This window comes from Peromyscus maniculatus, chromosome 2 (genome assembly GCF_049852395.1).
Source record: "Peromyscus maniculatus bairdii isolate BWxNUB_F1_BW_parent chromosome 2, HU_Pman_BW_mat_3.1, whole genome shotgun sequence".
In the NCBI taxonomy this organism is placed as follows: Eukaryota; Metazoa; Chordata; class Mammalia; order Rodentia; family Cricetidae; genus Peromyscus; species Peromyscus maniculatus.
This window is the reverse complement of record NC_134853.1, coordinates 166,908,878-166,933,643: the sequence shown is the minus strand read 5'-3', so window position 1 is coordinate 166,933,643 and position 24,766 is coordinate 166,908,878. Positions and strand designations below refer to the sequence as shown.

The 24,766-nt window shown below is 53.8% G+C and overlaps 1 protein-coding gene across 4 annotated transcripts in view; it reads left to right on the top strand.

Moving 5' to 3' along the window:
• The window catches only part of Spsb1 (splA/ryanodine receptor domain and SOCS box containing 1), a 63,273-nt gene extending 59,814 nt beyond the window's left edge, over positions 1–3,459 (top strand). For all 4 annotated transcript variants that reach the window (XM_015994127.3, XM_006975213.4, XM_042272463.2 and 1 more), the window contains exon 3: positions 1,324–3,459. In XM_015994127.3, coding sequence (XP_015849613.2) covers positions 1,324–1,451 — 128 coding nt within the window. In that variant the 3' untranslated portion in view covers positions 1,452–3,459. The remainder of the gene's footprint in view (positions 1–1,323) is intronic.
• The last annotated feature ends 21,307 nt before the right edge of the window (positions 3,460–24,766 follow it).

Here is a 24,766-nt window from a genome sequence, read left to right as displayed (position 1 = left end):
TGCATGCGTGTCCCTCACCACGTTCATCTGTACACACATGAGCATGTACACACAAAAGAAGAAGCACACACATTTTTCAAAGGGCCCACTTTTTCAGTGGAGTGAGATTTGGGGGGAAAGTTCGTTCTGAGCTTTTTTTTTTTTTTCTATTTGTTTCTTTTTTGCCTCACAACAGAAACTTGCCATCAAGGGGTGGCTGCCGACTGAGCCACAGTCCATTTGCTTGTGCTATTTATAGCCCCAGGACCTGGGGGCACTGAACAATTCCACGTGTGCATTTGTGCCTGGTCCCAAGCAGAGTGGGAGGGACTGCTTTGGGGATGCCGGTTGGCAGGGTCTGCCCACACTCAAGGTGTTGAGAAGCCTGGGGGAAACAGTTTTCAGACTGAAGAACTCTGAGGTGCCAGCTGGCCAGGGCTGCCTCCGCAGGACAGAACACAGGGGCCTCGGAGGCCGGGAGGGGAAGCCAGTCTTTAATCTGGACACCTGAGACAGCTGTCATGAGTTCCTCTGGCTGGGAAACATCTGGGCTGCTGTTAGGACAGTGCAGGGAGGTGGCCTTGAGTACCCTTGGGGTTCCAGCTGCAGCCAGGCTGGCATTTCCAGTTTCCCTGTCGGATGTCTTGGGCAATACAGTATGGTAGCTCAGACCATGGATGCTAGGCACAGGGTGCCCGGAACTGGACCTGAGCCTCTACCCCAGCCTGTTTGGCACCTTTTCTGTTCCTCATTGTTCTCTTCGGAAAAAGGAAGGCAAGGACAGTACCTGAGAGGCTCTTGGAAGTAGAAGCTGGGTGGTAGACAAGGGCCTCCCCTCCACAGCCTGTCTGGGGCCTGTGACTGGAATGGGGAGTCCTGAGAGCTGGGTCCCATTTGCCCTGGAGCTGCTCACACTGACGGGTACCTTTTGTCCAGACAGGGCACAAGTGACCCCACAGGGAGACCAGGAACAGCTCCTTCAGGTCCCAGCCCCCTCTCCTCAGCAGGGCAAGCCTAGGCAAGTTTTCAAGATGGTAGCTCTCAGTTCCCTTTTCTGTAAAGGGAGTGAGAACAGCAGCGGCCTCTCTGGTTGCTCCATTGCAGCTGATCACTGCTGGGGGAGGACTGCATCCCGTCAGCCGAGGGCCTCAGAACCTGTCTGGTCCAGTGAGCCTTCTCTGCGGTCATCAGAACAGTTCAGAATTTCCAATCCCGTGTGGGAGTGATCTGCTGGCTAAAATCCACTCAGTTCAGTGCTAACCGTGGGCATGGTGTAAGCACGGTCTATTCTAGAAGTTTCCCGAGCTTTGCTAAGGTTCTCCTTCTCTTTCCCTGGTTTTCCAGCGGAGCCCCTGCCGCTCATGGACCTGTGCCGGCGTTCGGTGCGCCTAGCTCTGGGAAAGGAACGCCTGGGTGCCATCCCCGCTCTGCCGCTACCTGCCTCCCTCAAGGCCTACCTCCTCTACCAGTGACCCACATCCCAGGGCCGCCACACGACAGCCACCTGGTGCCAACCCACAGAGCCGTTGGGGTCCACTGAGCCCCGCGCCTGGGATGGATGCCCACCTTCAGCCATGGGCAGACGTGTCTTCTCATCCTACCAGCCGCCTCTGCTAGGCGGCCCAATGCCAAGGGACTTCTCTCCTCCCTTCCCAACACTGGCTGAAGCAGCAGCAGCAGCAGCAGCAGCAGCATCCAGGCCCTTCCCTGAACCAGATGCAGAGAATAAACGTCTATGGAAGCCTCTGTCGGGCCCCTGTCTGCTCTCACGTGGAGTGGGCTGCTCCCCACCCGGCGGAGAGTCTGCAGCCACCTGAGGGTCCTGGGAGGTGAGATTAGTGGGAGATGCCAGAGCTCCAGGGCAGATTCCCAAAGCAGGAATGGCCAGGACAAGGCACACAGATGAAGCTCAGGATGTCACATACCATGGACACTGAGGCAGAACCCCAGGTTGGACCTCCCTTGGGCCAACGAGTGCCCGGCTTCAATGTCAGCTGTTGGTGCTCCTTGCCCTGTATTTATTCTTGAAACAGTAGCAAAGGCCGTTTATTTATTCCATTTAGAAAGGAAACATTGTTGGGTCACCTCCCTTGGTGTGTTCTGTTGCCCCCCCCCCACCTGCCACCTCCCTGGAATGTGTGTGCCACACCTGCCCCTTTTCCCGGGACATGCCTGTGGCATATGAACTGGTGTGCACAGACCTAAGTGTGCCATGGTGTAGATCCTTCGACCCGGTTTCCAAAGGGCTCCGCACCAGCACCAGAGCAGGCCCCAAGGAGAATTATCGGGCTGTGCAAGTCCGAATGTCCAGGTTGCCGCTTGCCTTGGACATTCACACACCATTGCACGTGTCTGAGTCTCTTGTCTTCCATGAGTTTTGAATTTCACACCTGACTTTTCTGGTGTTTCCTGTTGGCATCCTCAGAGCTCTGGGCCTGGAGCACCATCAGGATGAACGGGGTTGAGTGGAGTGTCCAAAGCTATAGGCAAAGCAGTGTAAGAGACCAAGAGCAGAGTGGAGATCATGGAAGCCTGCGCCTCTCAGGCTCAAGAGCCACATGGAGCAACACTCATCATGACCCCGCCACACCAGCCTCAGGCCTCGGGAGTGGGGTGTTGAGACAGCAGGAGATGACTGCCCGTCCGCAGCGGCACCCTCATGGAGCATTCCATCACCTGCCCCTGCTCTCCTGCCCTTTCTCTTACTTTGAAATCAACTCCCTAAGTTGGGAATGTAGCCCGGTTGCCTAGCATGCAGGGAGCTCAGGTTCCACCCCCGTACCGAGGAAAATCAGGCATGGTGAGACACCCGTGATCCCAGAAGTCAGGAGGTGGAGGCAGGGGGATGAGGAATTCAGCTACATGGTGAGTTTGTGGCCACCCAGTGCTATGTGAAACCTTGTCCTTTAAAAAAAGGAAAAAGAAGGAAAGAAACCAACTCCCGTCGAGTCTGAGTTCTGCTCATTCTGCACAGGTACAATAGATGACTTTATGTTGAAAATGTTTAATATATTTACATATATATATTTGTAAGAATTGTTTTAAGCAGCTGCTGTAGGTACCTTTTTTCCCAGTCTTCTTTTAAAGCACAAAATTGGTGCCAAGACTAGATAAAGAATGTAAATTATCCCCTTCATATTTTGAACTTTTGAGGGTTTTTGTTTGTTTTGTTTTGTTTTGTTCCCTTTGGGGGCCTTGTCAGATTGTAAAATTTCACTTGTTCCCATTTTCAACTGGGATCATATTCAACTGTACAGATCGCAGCTTCTCATCTTGGTCCAGCTGTACGCCATGGATGCTGGTGAATTGCCAGGCTCACCCAAATCCCCATACTCTGTCACCCAGGCCTCGCCACCCCTCCCTGCTGTCCCATCAGCATAAAGCCTCATGGCATGTATAGTTTTGAAACTCTTGTTCTGTTCTATTTTATGATGATTCATAACAGTAACCTAATAAAGGAAAGTTTGTTAAAATATGAAACTGTCTTTGAGTCCTGTGTGCCTTGGGGAACGGGGGGGTGGGGGGGGACATACAGGGTTAAGCCCTCTGCCAGCCAGCCAATGATTCTGTCTGCTGTGTTGCTTGCCACTCCTTGGCCTGGCCTAAGAGTGGGGTGCTTGCCAGAGAGTGAGGAGACCATCCTAGGGTACACTTCACTTTTGCAGAAAGCTTGTAACTCCAGGCACTCGCTAAGCCTAATAGGAAAGGATTCCGCATGCTGCTGAACCTCTCATCGCCTGGTTTAAAGGCTTAGTGTGAGAACTGGGGAGATGGCTCGTCAAGGGCTCGTCACACAAGCCTGAGGGCCCGAGTTTGGGTCAGAGCACCAGTGTGGAAAGCTGGGAGCAGCAGTAAGCATCCGAAACCCCAGTACTGGGAGGCAGAGATAAGCAGGCCCCTGGAGGCCAGCCAGTCATGCCAAATCCATGAACTCCAGATTTCATGAGAGCACCCCGTCTCAGAAACACGTGCTGTCAGCCTCCAGCCTCTGCCTAGTCATATGTGCACACAGACGTCACACACAAAGAACAGCTAAGAGGAATACTCAAATGACCGTGGGCTAGTTAGGACCAGATGGACAGCTGGCATGGCCCCCTCAGTCCAGTCTCAGCGCTTATCGGAAGACTTTAGGCTTGTGTGGTGTTGAAAGAACCTTGCCCAGCGAACCCATCCCACCAACTGCTGCAGACTGAGGCCCTGTGGGAAGGACGGAATTCTGACTTATTTAGAAGAACGATGAACGATACTGTGAAACTTGAAAAACTCACTAAGTGAGCTCATATGTCATAACTAGTTTCCAGAGAACCACGGAGAGTGTGTGTGCAGCTCATTGGGGTTTTTTTGTCTGAAGGGCACATGGGGCTCTGGGGGTGCTGTGGGAAGTGCCTGGTCAGGGGGCACAAGCCACTCAGCATGTCCCTTGCTGAGAGTCCCCTGACCAGTTTTCCTTATCCTGGGTTGTTAGATGCAAGTTCCTGAGCTGGCGGACGTAACTCGGTTGGTAGAGTGCTTGCCTAACCCGCATGAAGCCCGGACTGCATTCCCCAGAACCACAGAAAGTCTGGCATGGCCACCAAGATGGCTCAGCAGGTAAAGACACTTGCTGCTAAGTGTTTCATCCAAGGATCCATATGGTGGAGAAAACTGACTTCCTCAGATTGTCCTCTGACCTTCTAACGCACACTGTGGTGCCTGGGAAAAAAAAAAAAAAAAACATACAGCAATTAAAATTGTGAAAAGAAAACACAACCTGGCATGGTGACAGATGTCTGTAATCTCAGTACTCAAGAGGTTGAGGCTGAAAGAGCAAGACTTCAAGGTCATCCTTGGCTACATAGTGATTTAGAGGCCAGCCTGGGCTACATGGGACCCTGTCTCAAAAAAAAAAAAAGAGAGAGAGAGAGAAGAGGAAGGAAAGGAAGGAAGGAAGGAAGGAAGGAAGGAAGGAAGGAAGGAAGGAAGGAAGGAAGGAAGGAAGGAAGAAAGAAAGGAAGAAAGGAAGGAAGGAAGGAAGGAAGGAAGGAAGGAAGGACGAAAGAGAAAGAAAAAATGCATATTGCAGCAACCCCACCCCATAGACCCAACCAGCATTTCTGGGGCCAGACCCAGGGACCTGCACCCCACCCCTATGCCCGCTCTCCAGGTAACCTCGTTTAAGAGATACACCCATGCTCTTTGGGACTGGTTTCACTCTTTCTTGCAAAGCTGCTAGGGAAAGGGACTCACTTCACCGTGGCGGTCTCTCGGCCCAGGAACTACTAGCACATGGAATCCCCAGTCACACCGAGGTCCTGACATTGGTGGTGTAACCTTGGGTGAGTGAGCCTCTGTAAAATGGCGGTCACAGAAATAACAAGGGCTGGGGGCTCCCAGAGCAGGGGCGGCCATCACAGAACATGTGCCGGCGCATTGTAGAGACTCTAGCTCTTCTGAAAGATACGGCTTCCTACACTGGGACTTGGCTTTGGGGGACAAACCAAGCATTCTGCATCTAACCTCCTAATTAATCTTTCTTCTCAGGTAGTCCACAGATCAAGGTGGATGGATACCGGGGAAGGAGACTTCCACACCCGCCCCGGATGTAGGCAGAGGGAAGAGGGTGGGTCTAGAGTTATTTTTAGGCAGGAGTTCATGTCTGGGTTGCAGTTGGAACTCGGGCCTCCTTTGAAAGGGTGGCAGAGGAGAGGGGTCAGGCATGGGGTAGGGGAGGCATCGGCAAAATGAGGGCCTTTGTGCTGCCAGGAGACTTCTGGGGGAGCCGGCCTTTGTGCTGAAGGGAACAGTTTTAATAAAACCATCTGTGCAGACTTGGCCCATCTGGTTGTAATTAATCCCCTGCCTTCGAGCAGGTAGCCGGCTCTCCGGCTTGGCCATAGATGGGAAGACGCCTCTGTCTTCATCCTGGGCAGCGGCCTCCCTCCCGCTCCTAGGCGGGATGAGGAATGTGGACTCTGCTGAACTGTAAACTATGCTGGGGAAGCTGGGGAGGGGGCTGAAGACAGAGCAGTTCCTTCATGTTCCAGTCCAGACACCCAAACATGGTCGGGTTCCAGCCACAAGGAATATTTGAAATAAATGCACTGCGCAGGGCCAGGAGTTTGCTGTGTTTTCTGCATGGGGCCATGGCAACCGGAGAGGAAATCATGAGCTCGGATCAGGCTGGAGGATCAACAAATGATGTCCTGGCCCAGCAAGCCGGAGGAAGCCGCGCATGACTCTCCGAGGGCTTCTCAGGACTCAGCTGTGGGAAGCCAGGACTGTGGGAAGCCTGTCCATCTTCCCGAGGCACTCGGACTTCAAGATCCTCTTCTAGACTCAGATTATCTCTTTGTTATGTTTTTGGTAGACCATAGGAGATCTGCTGCTGTCACTGAAGGTCTAATGATGATTTTCTGAGCAGAGGGGATGTTCTCAGTTAAAAAAAAAAAAAAAAGCCCAGGCTAGGGGCAGTAGCTAGAATTTAGCTGCTAGATGGAAGTGTCCTAGTGCTGACCTGGTCAAGGTCTGTCTTCCAGCCCAGACCCAGCTGCAACCCTTCTGGGTCTATGTTCCAGGCAGAAAGGTGTCCTCTAGGTCCCTAGGTCCCATCTCTGTCCTGATGGCATCTGATGGTGGACTTATGTCTACATACTTAAGGGCTTGTATATGCCCATCAATAACAGGCCCTAGCCGGGTGTGTCAGCTGAAGTCCACAGACGCCCCTGCATCTGAACCACCTGGCAGAACTTCCGGGAAAACAGAACCCTAGCAAGCTTGCTATGCCAACATGGAGAATCTGGTGACTGATAAAATGGCTCCAGGTCCTTGAGACCCCAGAATTCTGTGCATAGCTTTACCCAGGCAGACCCCTCTGCCAGTCCCCCCTGGTCCTCCAGAGACCTGCAGAAGGCCCCGAGGGTCTTCCTGACAGCCCTGGTGCAGAAGCTGCTGAGCGAAGGCTCTGACAGGTCTGCTTTGTCCTTAGCTCCGGCCGAAGCCCCGAGAGCCAGCCGAAGGCCGCAACGCCAGCACCCCACCCAGGCTCAAAGGCCTCCTCTTCAGAGTGCAGGGAAGTGGGTCCACAGGGAAGTCCTGGAGTGGAGGCCAGGAAATGCCTTCCTGGAAAGCTGCACCAGGGGCCTGGTGACGTTACCAGGTCTCCAAGGCACTGCTCAGGCAAGACCTTTCTATCAGGAAGTCCCCTCAGGAGCCCTCCTTTTATTTGCAATGAAGCTGAAATCACATGACATTAAACTCACCATTTTAAAGTACACACTTCAGTGGCATTTAGCCCAATGTTGATTATTAGCCTCCATCTCAATCTAAAACAACACACACACACACACACACACACACACACACACACACACTCAATCATGTCCCATTTCCCTTGGCAACCACGCACCTACTTTCTGCCTCCTTGGCTCTTCTGTTCAGGGGCCTTTTGCATCTGGCTGCTTTTGCTTCCCAATGGCCTGTGAAAGGGGTTGGTCCCTCACACTCTCCTTTATTATTTCTTCTTGTCTCCTTGTTCCTCAGAGGGGGAGAACATTCCCTCGGGATTCTTTCAGGATACACGAGCCAGTGTCTGCGGTGTTCAGAACACTTGTAAGCCATAGATGTACGAGAGTAAAGGCATGGTTCCCAGCCACCCAGAGTTCCTTGCGCGTATGCGGTGTTTACCAAAGTCAGCCCTTTCCTAGGAAGGCATCCTTCAAGGCCATTGCCAGGACCCAGGAGCCTCAGTTTCTCTGGGAGGAAACAAAGTCTAGGTTTTTTTTGAGTCTGGGAGCCAGGAGCAGCAAGGGACAAGTGATAAGGGCTTGGTGGCCCTGCTCAGTGTCTCCGGTCCCAGGTTCCGGGTTCCATTCATTTCCTGAGGCTGTATGACAAAGTGCCACATACTGGGTGACTAAAAATACCACGTTCTCCACAGCTCTGGAGGCCAGAAGTACAACATCAAGGTGTAGACAAGGATGTACTCTCCTTGGAGGTTCTAGAGGGAGTCTCCTGTAGCTCCAGATGGTTCCAGGCTTCCCTTAGCTTCCCATGACCTTCCTCTTGGTTTGTGTTGGGGGCACGTCTGTGTGGGCATGTCTATGGAGGCCAGAGCCAACCTTGACTGTTGCCCCTCATGAACTCTACTTCGTTGTTTTGTTTTGCTTTCTTTTAAAGCCAATGTCTCTCAATGGAGCTCTCTAAGCAGGCTATACTAACTGACCAGTGAGCCCCGGAGGTCTACCTGTTTCTGCCTAGCTCTGGGGTTACAAGCATGCACCCCACACCTGGCTTTGGTTACTTAACACAGGGCCCCATGCTTCTAAGGCAAGCATTTCGTCAGCTGAATTAGCCCTCTCCCCCAGCTGAACTAGTCCCCACCAGATGAACTAGCCCTCTCCCCCAGATTAACTAGTCCCCACCAGCTGAACTAGCCCTCTCCCCCAGATTAACTAGTCCCCACCAGATTAACTAGCCCCCCCAGCTGAACTAGCCCCCCACCAGATGAACTAGCCCTCTCCCCCAGATTAACTAGTCCCCACCAGATTAACTAGCCCCCCCCAGCTGAACTAGCCCCCCACCAGATGAACTAGCCCCCCACTAGATGAACTAGCCCCCCACCAGATGAACTAGCCCCCCACTAGATGAACTAGCCCCACCACTAGATGAACTAGCCCCCCACTAGATGAACTAGCCCCCCACCAGATGAACTAGCCCCCCACTAGATGAACTAGCCCCACCACTAGATGAACTAGCCCCCCACCAGATGAACTAGCCCCCCTTCCCTCTGTTTTTATGCCTGTCTTCGTAAAACACCTGTCACAGGGCCCAAGGACCTTAGTCCTTAACTCAGTGGCATCTTCTGAGACTCTTTCCCCCAAACGAAGTCCTATCCATGGGTTCTGGTCTCAAAATATGGACATGTCACTTGGGGCCACCATACAATCCTCTGCCTGCATCTCAAAGACAGTTACTGGGGTGCCTGGAAGGACTTTTCCAACAGAAACAGGTGAGAGATGTAGCCCAGGCTAGCCCGTGGGGGCTGCTGCCAAACTGAGTTCTCAGTCATCAATAGTCACATGTCATTGTCCTCCCTCCCTGACCTCTTACCTTAGGCCAGTTCTATGACACCAGGTTTTGGCATACTTGATCCATATTCTGTGGTAAGAGCCCAGGGCAGGCTCAGAAGCCAGAGGGCCAGGCTCTGGCTACAAACTTTTAGTGACCACGTCCATGCACACTAACTGGGACTCTCTGTCTCCCCTCTGACCCACTATACTACCAGTCTCTGGAAAGGATGGCCATAGCTCAGAAGTCTCTAGAAATAGAGGGTGAGCTTTCGACATCACACTTCAAGTACCAAATTCTCATCTCCCTCCATCTGATGGGACAGAGATGCCACATATCCCTGCAGCTTTTGCTTCAGGGCTGCACTGAATTGATCCTACAAGGACATGGAATGTGAGCCCCCAGGCTACTGGGGGACAGAAGGCGCAGCTGGTGCCATGCCAAACTGGGGTGCCGTGGTCAGCCGGCACAGTTCTCTATGCACATGGTTTGATTTACAGGAGGCGGCAAGCAGCCCCAACTGCAGACAGAAACTATCTGAAGCAGCTGCCAGATGTTGTGTCTGAGCTGGGTTTTACAACTTGCTTACTGGTGAGTAGCCACCTCCTGCTGGAGTTCAGCTTGCCCCAGCGGGTTCAGGGCCCTGGCGCCAACCCCACAGGCCTTGCTCAGCTGCCTGGAGGCGCCCTCCTGTTTAGGTCTGTTGTGACTTTGAGGGGAGCCAGGCTGGGAGCCCAGTTTCCAAAGCTTCCCACCTTCCTGAGGAGGTACGGTGGGTCTGACTTCAGGATGTCTCTCAGGAGCTTCGGGAGCTCTAAGAATGCTCTCGAATGTTCTGTCTGAGCTCAAGCCCTTGGGGCGTGGCTTGAGGGCCATGTACCGACAAGTCTGGCCCTTGTTCTGCTTGTTCTGTCCCGGCTTTGGCCACCTGACACCAAGGGCCCAGGGGACCAGAGGCTGGGACCGCAGCTCAGCCAAGAGCTTCTAGAAGGCTCCTCTCGTACTGCATGAGGGCAGTCCCTGAGGGAGGTCCTAGTGACTCCAACCTGTCCATGGAGACCACTGTGTCAAAGCCAGGACAGCCCTAAAGGGTGGGCAGGATGTTCCCCAGCATGAGACTACTGGGGTTCTGGAAGTTGGACTGTGTACAGGAGGCTGTGTCAAGAGGTGGAGGACTCCGGGCTCAAGATCACTTCCTGGGGCCACTAGGCAGCGTTTTCTCAGAAAGTTCGCTGTGAAGCAGAGCTGAGCGGGTGACTGGGAAAGGGTGGGGAGGAGGAAGGAGACGCATGATTAATCTTGTTGCCTGTGAAAGCATGCTTGTGTCCGTCCAGGAATCCTGGCTGAAGGCCGCCAGAGTGGACAGACTGTTCAGTCCCCTCCTGAAAGCGCCAGCGATGTTTTGTCCGCCGGGAAGGAAAACACCCTTTGCCTAAGCTAGAATTTGGCTCTGCCTCAGGGAGAGGCCTGGGAGGGCTCCATCTGAGAGGAGTGTAGCTGAGCTAGAGGGTTTGGGGAGCCCTGCTTCCCTGGGGTCCCAGGGGTGTCCTGCAGCCCTCAGGAACGCCCCTCTGCCCTCTTACCCAGCTCCCATTTTTTCTTCTGAATTCTCCAGAGAATTAGAAAAAGGGAAGAAAAGTCCCCAACAGTTTGTCTCTCCCTAAAACCCGTGTTGCCGGCCCAGGAATGGTGGCGGAACTTAAGGTGTCCCCAGGCTGGTCCACAGCAGGGACAGTGTCGCTGCAGAAGTACAGAGACTCAGGCCCAAGATCAAAAGTCTGGGGTTTGGACTCAGAACATCCGTGAAGGTGGCCCTGTCGGCTTCCCAGGGACCTGCCTGCGCCTTCTATCATAGGGGGATAATGATAACTTTCAACTAAGCTCATGGCATTACCAAGATCAAAGGTAGTGTGGGTACAGAGATAGGACCGACCTGAAAGGCCACGAAACCCACGCCTGCCCTTAGATTACCATCTCATTGATTTATGGGACAGTGGGAAAGAGACACATCCTAGGAATGCCCAGCGCTCCCAGACAGCCCCTCCCTCTGGCCCAACACTTCCTCCTGGGTCTGCAGCAGCCCTCCAGGAAGCTGATGACCTCTTTGAGCATCCCCCACTGACTTCCTGAAAGGATGGATTGGTTGCAGGTGTCACTTCCTTCAAGGGAAGCAAGCCATGCAGCAGCCCAGGCCAGAATCACCCTGAGAACATGTCGGCCTCGTATGAGAGCTCAGAGACCAGGGGTCCCTGTCAGGATAGCCTATAAAAATGTTGTCAAAGACCCAGACTCTTCGACAGACCAGTCTTAGGCCCCCTCGTCTGTGCCAGACACATGTGGACACTAGATAGAGACTCGGAAAACCTGAACCAGGGCATGGTGGGAGGACCATGGTGGGAGACCAGCAGACCAAGGGGCTTGGACTGCAGAGGAGGATGTGATGGGCCCTGCCATTCAGTCTGGGCAGGGATGCCTTACTAGCATTCAGAAAGATGAGCAGTTTTCCAGAGATGAAAGGGAACTTATTTATGTACATTTCTATATAAAATTGGTTGCTGCTGAGTAGCTCTCTGTAAGGTAACAGAATCCTGGATTTGGATGGTACAGTAGTAGTACGGTGATGACTATGATGATGACGATGATGACGTCACCCAAGCGCATGCCACAGAAAACCCTTTGAAGAACGTTAACCCCAGACCCTCAGGAGCCAGGGTAATCTCTGAAGCCTTCTGGCTCCATTCAGTTTCTGACTTTTCTGAGATGGTCCCTTCAGAGCAACTGTCCTGAGAAAGGCCCTGGATTTCTACCCTCTTCTGCATCTGGCCCCTGGCTCATTGGGGAGCCATGAGCCAGGCCAGCAAGCCTGTTGCCCCATGGTGGGGTGTGGGCTCAGGACAGTAGCACCCCACAGGCTTAAGTACAGCCAAGAGCCAGTGGGAACATTTTCCTGAAGTCATCTTTGGGCCCAGAGCCCAGCAGGAGCTGGGGTTGGTTCAAACATGGATGCTAGTATTCAGACCTGCATCCTCCAAAGCTAACAGGATCCCACACTGCCCCCTGCCTCCACAGTGTGAGTGAGTATGCATGTGCACGCGTACACACACAACATAGACTAGAGACCAAGACGGCCACAGTACTGGTACATCTGTGCCTGAGATCACCTGGTGGCTGCTGCTACGTGACAGGCTTAGAGAGGCTCAGTCCCTTTAGTCACATTTCCCGTTTCTTCTCCTCCTCACCTGTCCTGGGAATTCTAGAACATTTCTGTTTGGAGTTTAGAATGACCCCACAGGGCTGGAGAGACAGCTCAGTGGACAAAGTGCTTACTGTGCAAGCGTGGGGACCTGGGTTCGAATCCTTAGCACCCATGTGAAAAGTCCAAGCTTGACAGTGCATCTGTCATCTGTCACCCCAGCTCTGAGGCTACACAGAGACAGGAGGGTCCAGCTCAGTGGTTCTCAACCTCCCTAACGCTGTGACCCTTTAGTACAGTTCCTCATGGTGTGGTGACCCCCAACCACAAAGTTATTTCATTGCTACTTCATAACTGCTTTTGCTACTGTTGTGAATCATAATGAAATATCTGATAAGCGACCCCCAAAGGTGTCTCGACCCACAGATTGAGAACCACTGATCTGACTGAATCTGTGAGCTCCAGGTTCATTGAGAGACGCTGTCTCAAAAAATAAGGTGGAAGACTCCTGATGTCAGTTCCACGTACACACACATGTACGCGTCCCTGCTTATACATGTGCACACATACCAGTTTGTAGACGCGCGCGCGCGCGCGCGCGCACACACACACACACACACACACACACACACACACACAACCTTAGGGAATGCTAAAAGTGAACCATTCTGATCTCTACTCATGTTGACTCCCAGGGCTGGGAGGCCAAGTTTTCTGCAGACTGACTCCTGGTTGTTCTAGAAAGCTGTCCTGGGCAAGGTGGCCCCTTCCTCCTGCACTTATGAGGGCATGCTCTGTGGCCTCCCAAAGGGCGCCTCTGCAGAAGGGCACCAAAACAGCTAGGCTGGCCTCTCCAGGGCCACATCACTCCTGTTTTCTCCGTAAACATTGCTCTGTCCAAGACCGACGAGGACACCTGACCCGGCCGAGGTTACCCTGGTCTTCAGAGCTCTGTCGGCTGCCAGCTTATTTTTACGAGCTGTTTAATCTGCTCACTGTCCTCTGTTCCCAGTAGATGAGGACACGCATTCCAGGATGGCCTCGAATGATAACAGCAGCTGTCTAGACAGAGGCTGGCCCCGACACCACCATAAATAAAAGTAGCTTTGTGCTCCAGGCTCTCGCCTGAGCCCAGGGAGGGGTGAGCAGGCCCCCAGCGGGCTGGCTGCCACAGGGCTCACCCAGCTGCCGTCTGCCCCTGCCCCACACCCTGGGAGTCTAATAGAGTGCTTAAGCCCCACACAATGGCAGAAAACGGCTTGCTGGCCCCGGAGTGCCCTTGGAGCGATGAGGCGCTGAACATTGACGCTATCTCAGCTCTGTCTGTCCGTGTGGTCTGAGGGCTGCTTAGACAGGGGACACAGGCAGTCATTTGCTAATGTGACCCTTCATCTCCAGAGTTCCCGCTCTGCCCACTGCTCCCCAGGCCCAGGCCTCCAACCAGTCCGGTCAACCCAGGGGCAGCGGGAAGTTTCAGTTCCCAGCCCTCAGCCTTTATTATCCACCTGCTCCATGGACCCCTTGCTTCCTGCGTGTGGCATTCATTCACTGTTTTGTTTTCTTCTGAATGCTAGCTGAGACATGTTAGCACAGTCCAAGGCTGGACTCAGATCTGAGAGGAGCTGGCAGGTAGAGAGACCTTGGGATGCCCCATGAGTTCAGAGAGCTGGGCACTGCTGACCCATGGATCAGGTGTGCCAGGAGTATGCTGCAGCATCCACGAGTGTGTTCAGGCCAGCATGGAGATATGCACACGAGCCCACTATTCCAGGTCCCCAAATCATCCTCACGCCCTCACGTAGATTAGTCAATGTCTTCACTGAGAACAGCACCCTCCTGGGCAAGGTGCCTTTGTACACAGCCTACCCTGTGCTGCTTCCCCCTGGCCAGGGGAATTAGTCTCTGGAATAACATATTGGCTCTTCTCTGGGTCAGTGGCATGTTCGTTTGGCCCCTCCTATGAGATAGGGGAGCTATGGGGCACAGTGGGAGATTTACGGAGAACAAAGACTGTTCTTAAACAGAATCTGGCCATTGGGTATGGCTGGAGTGGGACGGAGACAGTGGGCTAGATTCCACAAAGACAATGTCCTTGAGACTCAGTATGTGGTGCTCATGCCTCTGCCCTGCTGTGGGAATGCTATCTGTTCAGCCAACGGGATTGGGGTGACAAGCCCCAGGGTGTGGTCTTCTCTGCGTAGGTGACTGATTAAGAACCGAGGATGGGGTCACGTGCTCTCTTGGGTGGTCAGAGCAGGAGCAAGTGCCGGAGAGCATGGCTTGCGGTTGGGCCTCATCGCCCTTGGGCAGCATGGCGGGACAACGGCAGCTGGATCAGCAGCAGCGTCTACTTCATTTTATATTCCTGAGTGTGTGATCCCCATTTCATCCCTTAATAAATAGGTCTCCTCCCCAGACATCTGTGGGTCTCTCATTAGATCTGGTACCGAATGTGTGGATTTCTCCTTATAATGCCCTGTGCATGGGATGGACCTTGTTTTCATTGCTAATCTAGGTGCTCAGGTACCAAACACCCCTTCTTGGGAGCACAGGTCTCCACAAACCACAGGTCCTCAGAGAGTGGGGCCCCAGGACAGCAGAAGGCGCAGCACCCAGACAGAGCACAGGCACAATGCACTGGGTCTCCCCTCGACAGTCAGCACAGACCTGTTTTAAATCTCTGTCGACCTATTTGATCTAAATGGCGTCTTAGAGCCGAAGTGTCCAGTAAGGAATTCCAAAGTCACACCAAGCAGAAAAAGCAACTTTCCAAACAACGTTTATTCTTCTCTCATATATTACATCCCTTATTTTCCCTCCCTCCACTCTCAGCCCCTCCCCCACTCCCCTCTCCCAGATCAGCTCCTCTGTTCCCCTTTCTTTATCCCACCCTCACACCCACAGAGGGTCCAAAATCAGGAGAGATTTCGCTGACCTGGGGATAAAATAGCCGTGAGTGAGAGGAAGACTGTGGGATTCTCCAGATAACCTACCCCATGATAGACTCCAGCCACCAGGCCGGGAGTGCCCTTCCTCACTCATGTACCCAAGCAACTCTGGTCCACCCCATCCTCAAGGCACGCCGCCATTCTGGTGACAGGAAAGAGAACCAGAGGCTCCTGAGAGGCCAGAGCAAGTCAGGCAAGGGTGACCGTGCTCTGACCCTTGGGACACTGGTTCATGTACCTGACTTTTTTGTTTTGTTTTGTTTTATTTTTCGAGACAGGGTTTCTCTGTGTAGCTTTGCGCCTTTCCTGGAACTCACTTGGTAGCCCAGGCTGGCCTCGAACTCACAGAGATTTGCCTGCCTCTGCCTCCCGAGTGCTGGGATTAAAGGCGTGTGCCACCACCGCCCGGCGTACCTGACTTTTAAAGGTAGAGAAGAGAGTCTGGGAGAGATGGTAGGTAGGGTTTGGGCTGGTTGGGAACAAATGAATGCTGTGGGGTCCATGCGAAAGGGCGTGTGGGCAGCAAGGAAATCAGCCACTTCCCAGGAACAGGGGACGAAAAGACAGAAGACCGGGGACTAGAGAGGACCAGGGCAGGACGGGCCCTGTGTCTTATCACCTGTCACCTCACTCACCTGACAAACACATCACACAGGAGCAGAAGGGACGTGTGAGGAAGGGAGCAGAGAATTTCCTTTCTGTCTCTGTTTTGAGATACGATCTCATGGAGTCCAGGATAGTGATCTCTAGCTCACCATGTGACCGAGGACGACCTCGCCCCCGACTCTCCTGCTGCTCCTCCCGAGGGTTAGAAGGACAAACACGCACCACCACGCTGGGTTCTTGCAGTGCTAAAGTTGACCTGGGGCATGATGCATGCCCAGCCAGCACTCTGCAACTGAGAGGCATCTCCAGCCCAAGGATTTACACTTTACACGTATATGAGTTTTATAACGGAACACGAACAAACATCTGTGTGACAAGCAGCAGGAAAGGCCAGCGAGAACTTAAGGCTGTGTCTGTGCCCCCAAGCCTGTTGGAAAGCACCAGGGTGTTCTATCTGAACCTCGCTGTGATTCTGGAAGGTTGGACTCCCATCTTATTTTACAGGGGAGGAAACTGAGGCACAGGGGCAGGGAAGTCTTGACCCAAGTGTGCCTCACAGCTGGCAAGAGCGGAGTCAGGATTCCAGACAGAGATGGCTCTGATTCTCTGTCATCTTGGCCTCTCTGTGTCCTTCGCCGCCTGGCAGTGAGCTGGCACCAGGCTTGTTTATTCAGTGCGTGGCCGGGAGAGCTCCGAGCCCTCCCCGCCTTGCTCAGAGCAGAACTTCACACAGCAGCTTACCAAACAAGGGTCTGTTGAGGATACGGAGGAGACAAGGGGAGCATTGGACCGGCCACCCTGCCTTCGGGGGCCTCTGGCTGGGCTGGACCAAGGGAGACATCCAAAGTCAGGAGCCAGGGGATATGAATTGGGGACATGACCCACCCTGACCATCTTTGGAGCCCATCAAAGTCTCCTCTCAAAAAGGAACAGGAAAACAAGGTCCAGGATGGAAAAATCAGTGATGTGTGAGGACGAATTAGATCCTTCTTGTTATGGTATTAGACCCTTGGTGAGCTCAGGATGCCAGTCAGGTCTGCTCAGAGTCTAAGCCACCATCCCGTGGGAGGGTTTGTGGTGTTGAACTACCTGGGACAGGATAAGAGTGTGGCAGCCTGGGGTGTCTTAAATCTGACACAGGACATCAAAGAGCACCTTGCCCCCTCCCCACAGCCTCTGGCCACCCTCTCCTTTAGCCTCTCTGGCCAGGGAGGACCCTACAGTATAGAAGATGGAACCCATTGGCCTATGTTCTCTCAACACTGTTCTCTCAACATTGGCCTATGTTCTCTCAAGAAGCTTCCCTTCCCCCGTGGGACCTACGCAGCCTAGCTCTGCCCACCCTTCCCTCAAGCCTCATCGGCACCCGAGTTTCACTTTGGGGAAGCTAACTGCCCAGCATATGGCCCTATGCACAAACATCTCCCCCAAGACAATTGTCAACGCCATTGGGAAAGAAGCCTGCTTCCCAGGGGAAGCCTAGCTGGATGGATCCCCTCGACCAGCCTTCTGGGGGCCATCTCAGACCCACCCAGTAGAGCTGCTGAGAGTGGATGGAAAAGATCCGAGTACTGGAGACAGGGAGGCGTGCCAGCTTTAGGCCATCATTTGCGCGCCTGAATCCACAGGCACCCCAAACCAGGCCTCCTCAGAACTCTCCAAGCTTCTTTTGCTGAAGCTGGCTGGAGCTGGGCCTCTGTCACCCACAGCTGTGTCTCCATACTGTAAGCAGGGGGCTTTCCCTGGGAACCTGAAGAAGGAGGGGAAGGTTGTTGTCTGAGGCAGTGAGGCCCATCAGGAGCACAGCCCTGAGGCAGACCTTGGCCAGGCTCAGCCTCCTGATTTTAGGCAGTGACTCAGACCAACGCCTTTGGGTTACTGAGATAGCCCACCACCCCTGCCAGGTCCCCAGTCCCTGTTCAGTGGGAAGGGGAATAGAAGGAGGCTGCGGATTTAGTACTGACGCTGTGTCTTGGTGTCCCAACAGGAGACAGATGGCACCTTCAGGACAACTCAGAGGTTTGCTCACGTGGAATGTGTAGGACCGGGGAGCCTCAGAGGAAAAAGGGGGGAATGAGGGCACCTGGAGCTGGTGACAGCAGCGCTGTCCTCTCCCCACACTCCGAAGGACAACGGTGGGAACCAGGAAGCGCAGCCCAGAACAGCAGCCGCTCTACAGGTAGCAGCAGCTCTCACTGGCAGCTCACAGGGTCTGGCAGAGGTCTGAACCCCAAATGTCATGCCCACCCTGATCCTCAGAATGTGAGCTCACTTAAAAGCGGGCACTCTCTCCCCACACGGAGCAAGGTGAAGTCATCACTCAGTGACTGGTGTCCCCACTGGAAGACAACAGGGCAGATATGCAGAGCTGAAGGAGGCAACTGATGGGAGAAATGTTTCTCCAAGGCAAGGAAGACGAGCCACCCGAAGTGGGGAGAGGCCCAGACAGATGCTCCCGGAGCCTGGGGAGGGCCCTGGGCTTGGACACTTTACCGTGAACGGTGAGAGACTGCATGTGCATTGTTAGCTCCAGGAAATCATCACAGGCCCCCTTCCGTCTGGCCTGCGTTGAGTCTAGCCCTAAGGCAGAGGGCATGAAAGTCTCTTGGTATGACCTACACAACACGCCGCCAGACAGGAAGGAGGGGAAAGGGGGAGCCAGGCCTGAAGGGTAGGAGGGAGAGCAGAGCAGACAGATGTTGTCACAGAGGCAGCTGACTCAGATAGCGAGACCTGCCTTCGCTGGGGTAAGCAGCCGCTCACACACCACGCTCTAGTGGCCCTGCTGCCACCGACGACTGTGGTCATGTTAACACCTTGGTCTGTTTTCTCATGGATGCCTACCATGTGGGCATCCACTAGACCTCTTCAGAGAGCCCCACGTGCCTGCTCTGCCCTCCTGCATCAGAGGAAGTCATGAAGAGGAAACAGAGTCCCGGTAGCCGGGGGAACATCACAGGACACTTGGATTTACTGATATATATATATATATATATATATATATATATATATATATATATATATATATATATATAGTGTGTGTGTGTGTGTGTTCTTCAGTGTAAGTACACTCATGGGAAGCCACAGGTGTGTGTGTGTGTGTTCTTCAGTGTAGGTACGCTCATGGGAAGCCACAGGGGTGTGTGTGTGTGTGTGTGTGTGTGTGTGTGTGTATGTGTGTGTGTGTGTGTGTGTGTGTGTGTGTGTGTGTGTGTGTGTTCTCCAGTGTAGGTACGCTCATGGGAAGCCACAGGTGTGTGTGTGTGTGTGTGTGTGTGTGTGTGTGTGTTCTTCAGTGTAGGTACGCTCATGGGAAGCCACAGGTGTGTGTGTGTGTGTGTGTGTGTGTGTGTGTGTGTGTGTGTGTTCTTCAGTGTAGGTACGCTCATGGGAAGCCACAGGTGTGTGTGTGTGTGTGTGTGTGTGTGTGTGTGTGTGTGTGTGTGTGTTCTCCAGTGTAGGTACACTCATGGGAAGCCACAGGGGTGTGTGTGTGTGTGTGTGTGTGTGTGTGTTCTTCAGTGTAGGTACGCTCATGGGAAGCCACAGGTGTGTGTGTGTGTGTGTGTGTGTGTGTGTGTGTGTGTGTGTGTGTGTTCTTCAGTGTAGGTACGCTCATGGGAAGCCACAGGTGTGTGTGTGTGTGTGTGTGTGTGTGTGTGTGTGTGTGTGTGTGTGTGTTCTCCAGTGTAGGTACACTCATGGGAAGCCACAGGGGTGTGTGTGTGTGTGTGTGTGTGTGTGTGTTCTTCAGTGTAGGTACGCTCATGGGAAGCCACAGGTGTGTGTGTGTGTGTGTGTGTGTGTGTGTGTGTGTGTGTGTTCTTCAGTGTAGGTACGCTCATGGGAAGCCACAGGTGTGTGTGTGTGTGTGTGTGTGTGTGTGTGTGTGTTCTTCAGTGTAGGTACGCTCATGGGAAGCCACAGGTGTGTGTGTGTGTGTGTGTGTGTGTGTGTGTGTGTGTGTGTGTGTTCTTCAGTGTAGGTACGCTCATGGGAAGCCACAGGTGTGTGTGTGTGTGTGTGTGTGTGTGTGTGTGTGTGTGTGTGTGTTCTCCAGTGTAGGTACACTCATGGGAAGCCACAGGGGTGTGTGTGTGTGTGTGTGTGTGTGTGTGTTCTTCAGTGTAGGTACGCTCATGGGAAGCCACAGGTGTGTGTGTGTGTGTGTGTGTGTGTGTGTGTGTGTGTGTGTGTGTTCTTCAGTGTAGGTACGCTCATGGGAAGCCACAGGTGTGTGTGTGTGTGTGTGTGTGTGTGTGTGTGTGTGTGTGTGTGTGTTCTCCAGTGTAGGTACACTCATGGGAAGCCACAGGGGTGTGTGTGTGTGTGTGTGTGTGTGTGTGTGTGTTCTTCAGTGTAGGTACGCTCATGGGAAGCCACAGGTGTGTGTGTGTGTGTGTGTGTGTGTGTGTGTGTGTGTGTGTGTTCTTCAGTGTAGGTACGCTCATGGGAAGCCACAGGTAAACTCGGCCGTTGTCCCTCAGACACCATCCACTTTGCTTCTTTGACACAGGGTCTCTCACCAGCCTGGAACTCCACAGTTCAGCGAGGTTGGCTGAGCAGCCATTCCCAGGGACCCGTGTGTCTCCGCCACCTACCAACAACACTAGAATTAGAAGTGTGAAGGGTGCACCCCACCCCTGACTTTCTTCTTGGATTCTGGGGGTTGAACTCGGGGTCCCCCTACTTGTGAGACAAGCACTTTACGGACTGAGCCCTCTCTCCAGCCCTGCGTAGGTACGCGTGTCTGGTTGGACATCTGCAAGAGGAGTGTGGAGTTAAGCACAGGCCAGGGTCTGGGGATCTATTTGGACTGAACAGAAGGACAGACAGATGCAGCGAAGGCCAGGCAGGTCCAGCACTGGAGATGGAAGCAAACTAAAGTCCCAGGGGCCATAGGGAAGTGTCTGCCTGTGGGTCCCCTGACACACACACACTGGGTAGTCAGATGACTGAGTGGGACTGTTTCCATCACAGCGGTAAGTGTCCTCCACTTTATGGAGTCCCGAAGTGGGTGTTACACCCTCAGTCTGTGCTCGGTCAGATGTTAGCCGGGTTTCCTGGTATTTTAGTTCATCCGTGTGCCCATATGTTCCCAGTCTATTTTGACAAGCTTTGAACTGTTCGTTTCTTACTTCTAGGAGGTAGCTGTGAGTCAGTGCTTCATGGTCGCTGCTGGACGGGGGTCACTTCCACATGCACAGGATGCGGGGTTCTCCTGTCTGCATTTGCGCTGAAAATGGAACCAAGTTCTGCGTGTAAAACGGGGTCACCTGAAAGCCACAGAGGGGTCCCAGAAGAACCTAGGGGCTTCTGACAGGAGGGGAAGGCACACCAGGCAATCCCGGCGAGTTTCCTGTGACCTCGTGACCAATGTGACAAGTGACCACAGACACACTGACGTGTGACTTCACAGCTCTGGAGGCCAGACGTGATAGAAGCAGGTCAGCAGAGCTGACTCCCCCAGAGCCTCAGGGAAGACTGTTTATATTGATTTTCTAGCTTCAAGCAATGCCTCTGTTCCTAGACTCGCTCACAGCCTCCTGCTCCATCTTCAGAGCCATAGGTGATAGCAGCTCTGAGTCTCTTCCTGGTTCTATGTGTGTGTGTTGTCTCTTCCTGTTTCTGTCTGTCTGTCTCTCTCTTTCTCTGACATTTCCTGTCTCTGTCTCTGTGTCTCTATCTCTCCATCTCTGACTTTGTCTGTCTCTGAAGCTCCCTCCTGTCTCCTTGTGAGGATTCTTTTGCTGTCACCACACCTGCCTGGCTAATTCAGGTTGATCTCACCACTTGGAAGTCCTTAATGCCGTCTTCAAAGCCCCTTTGTCCTGTCAGATCGTGAAGATGACCTAAGCATCTTCATGGGGCTGTGATTCTGCCCACCACACCACCTCTACCTAGCATCGGAGCCAGCTACACACACTTATGCTGCAGTTCTACCTTACTCAGGGCCGCTGACAAGTCAGCCTCTTGCAGTTGAGGATGCTCCCGCTGACCTTCGACCTGGGCACATGGGTGTCTGCAGCCAGTCCAATGGCAAACAGAGAACCCTCTCCAAAAGTCAACAGGAGTGTTGGGGCAGAGGCCCAGTAGCCAAACACAAAGGGACCTTGTCGTTGTAGACCACTCGCTGTCTTAGCATCCTGGGAAGTCTCCAGAAGGTACAGGGAGGGAAGCCAGGAATGCAGGCACTTCTTAAAGCTGGAAAACTCCGAAAAGTGTTTTTGCTCTTAGGGCCCCAGAAGGGTTCAGCCCTATTTACACCTGCTTCAGTCACTGTCTGCAAAGGAGATAAAGGTCCGCCACTGTCCTTAGCGACGCTTGCGTGGACTCTAAGGAGTAGATCCCAGCCGGACCAGTAAAGACTTTTAAGGTTAAAAGAAAGAAAGAAGAAAGTCTGATGTCCCGATTCATGCCGGTAGTCCCAGCATTCTTGGGAGGTGGGAGTAGGAAGGATTTGGGCTACGAAGCAAATTCAAGGTCATCCTAAGCTACATGAAGCCCTGTGTCAAAAGACTAAAGAAAAAAGAAAGGAATAAAGGAAGGGGAGAAAAACTGAAGGAAGAAAAAACAGGTAAATTCTTTGTGGTAGAATGGTGGTCCCTGGGCAGAGCTAGCATCCTGGGGTTGACCACACCCTGGGAACCTGGCCTCGAGGGTTATCTCAGTAGAGCAGGACTTCCCATGGAAGAGGCACCAGTGGACAAGAGGCTAGGCTCACCAACAGGTCCTGGAATGTTCTCAGCACCTGCTCAGAAGAGGACAGTGAGGAAAGGGCAGTGTTGGCGTCCCCCAAGGCTAACCTCACAAAAGCCCAGGACCTCGCTGAGCCCTGTGAACTGGGCTCCAGTGGCTAGAAGCCTCCCCTAAGTGGACCTGTGGACTGGTTGTCGTCGCTCAAGCTTCTCCCTGGGAAGGATTCCAGAGCCCCATGCTCTCTCCAGACCTCGAATCCTAGCCAGACGAGAAATGGTTCTCAATTAAGCCAGGGGGGCTCAAAGCACCCTTGAACACAGTGCACAAGCCAGGGCCCTCCGATAACTATGCTGTTGGCACAGGGCCCCTGGCTGAGGCCTGCCAGGCACACCCTTGGATAAGCCAGGTTTTTCCTGAGTGGAAGTAAGGTTCAGATCCATGTGCCCTGCAGGCTTGAGCAACTGGGCAGGCCATCCGGGTCCCACAGAAAAGGTGGGGAATTCTGGCTACCAGCCGGGGAGGGGACAACAGAGGATTCTGAGAAGCTTCCAGGCTTCATCTCCACCCTCCAGAGTCACACGGGAATGTCTGAGACCAGGAGGCAGGTGGGTGGGGGTGGGGAGCATTTCCACAGCCCCTTTCAGGGTCACGGTCGGGGCACCACATAGGGAGAGCAGGCCAGACCTGTGAACAACTGCTGTGGAGAAGCAGGCAGAGGATACAGCTGCAGCCTCAGGCTAGACACCACTTCCTCCCCTCAGCCCGCCCTCCTTCCCAGAGATGCAACCCACCAAAGATCTCCCGTTCTGGAAACACTGGCTGATCCCATCCCTGTGCATGGCGGGGGGAGGATCTGAGGTTCCTGTTCCCAGCTGATCCAGGGAGGCCCACAGCCTTGACTCACACGCTCCCTTCATTCCCCGCCCCTCCCCCACCTGCCACTTCTAGGGGGCAACTTCTCCCCTCATTCTAACCCCCGAAGTCCAGCACCGGTGCCAGCACACACTGGGCTCGGTAAACACCTGCCGTCTCTCCGCTGCACGCCCCTTTGCCCAGCAGACTCTGCAGCACACTGCCGATGAGGAGCTAGATGCTGGGCAGCAGCTGGTAGAAACAACTGAGCACGGCAGGGCCACCTCGTACTGGGGCCCTCCCTCCACCCCGAGGACATGCTGATGACAACTCTGCCATGACTGACACCTGACGCCATCCCCAGCCCCACTCCTGAGGAGAGTGCTAGCCATCCTCCTCGCTGGGTCTGGAAGAGCATCCCCAGCTGCTTCAAGTAAGCGGAGCTATGTGTTGCTGGCTGCCCGCTGGCCGCTCCGTCCAGCTCGCAGGGGAGGCCCCCGTCTGTATCGGCTAGTAGCCCTTCTCTGGGCTCCTGGTTTAGGGACGCGCGTCTTCCAAGCTCTGTAAAGAAAAGCCCTCTTTCCTGAGGCTACCCCACGAGGCTGAGCTTGGAAGGAACTACTACACACCCATCTTGGGGCTTGAGAGAGTGGCTTTCCGCACACTGGCCTTGAAGTTGTGGGGGCATCCAAGATGTCAAGGTGCCCAGCGACCTCCATCTCTGCCTGAGCAGAAGCTGGGACAGGAAGTACTATGCCAACTGCTTCCCTCACACCAGGGATTGAAGACCCAGCAGCTGGGGTTCCTTAGAGATTCCAGATGAGTCCTCAGCCAGCTCAGCCATGGGGGTGCTCTCCAAGTGGAACGCTTGGTCCACAATGGGCCAGAAGCTGGTGTATGTACTGGAATCAACCTGGTCCACTTGGCCAGAGACCACACAGGTCCAGACCACACCAGCCTTGAAGAGTCCAGTAGGAAAAAGCTGGCTTCTCAGGCTCCAGTGGCAAAGCCTCCCGCCAGAGCCGGCTCCAGAGGGATTCGGGTAGCTCTGATCCAATGGCCCGGAAAACATCTCTGAACACAGCTTGGTGCAAAGTGCACGGTGGGTACCCTGCCCTATGGGATCCTGAGGCAGACAGGTAAAATCAGGTCCACATGACATGTCTGAGCCGACGTAACAGAAGTCAAGGAAAATGGCTGGCGGTCCGCTACCTACAAGAGGGTCCCTGGGGCTGCCCAGATGACTCTGACTTTGCAGGGAAGAGGCAAGGATGCTGAGGAGCTCAGAGGCAGCAGCCAGGGCCTGGCCCTTGGGGTTCTTCCATTCCACAGTGTCCTCCTGGTACTTGGTGTGCCAGGCCTGTGAGTACCAGGCTTGCTTGGGAAGCCCCGGGCTCTGTGCCTTGGAAGACTCAGCTGCACCTGCCTGGCCTCGAGCCACAGG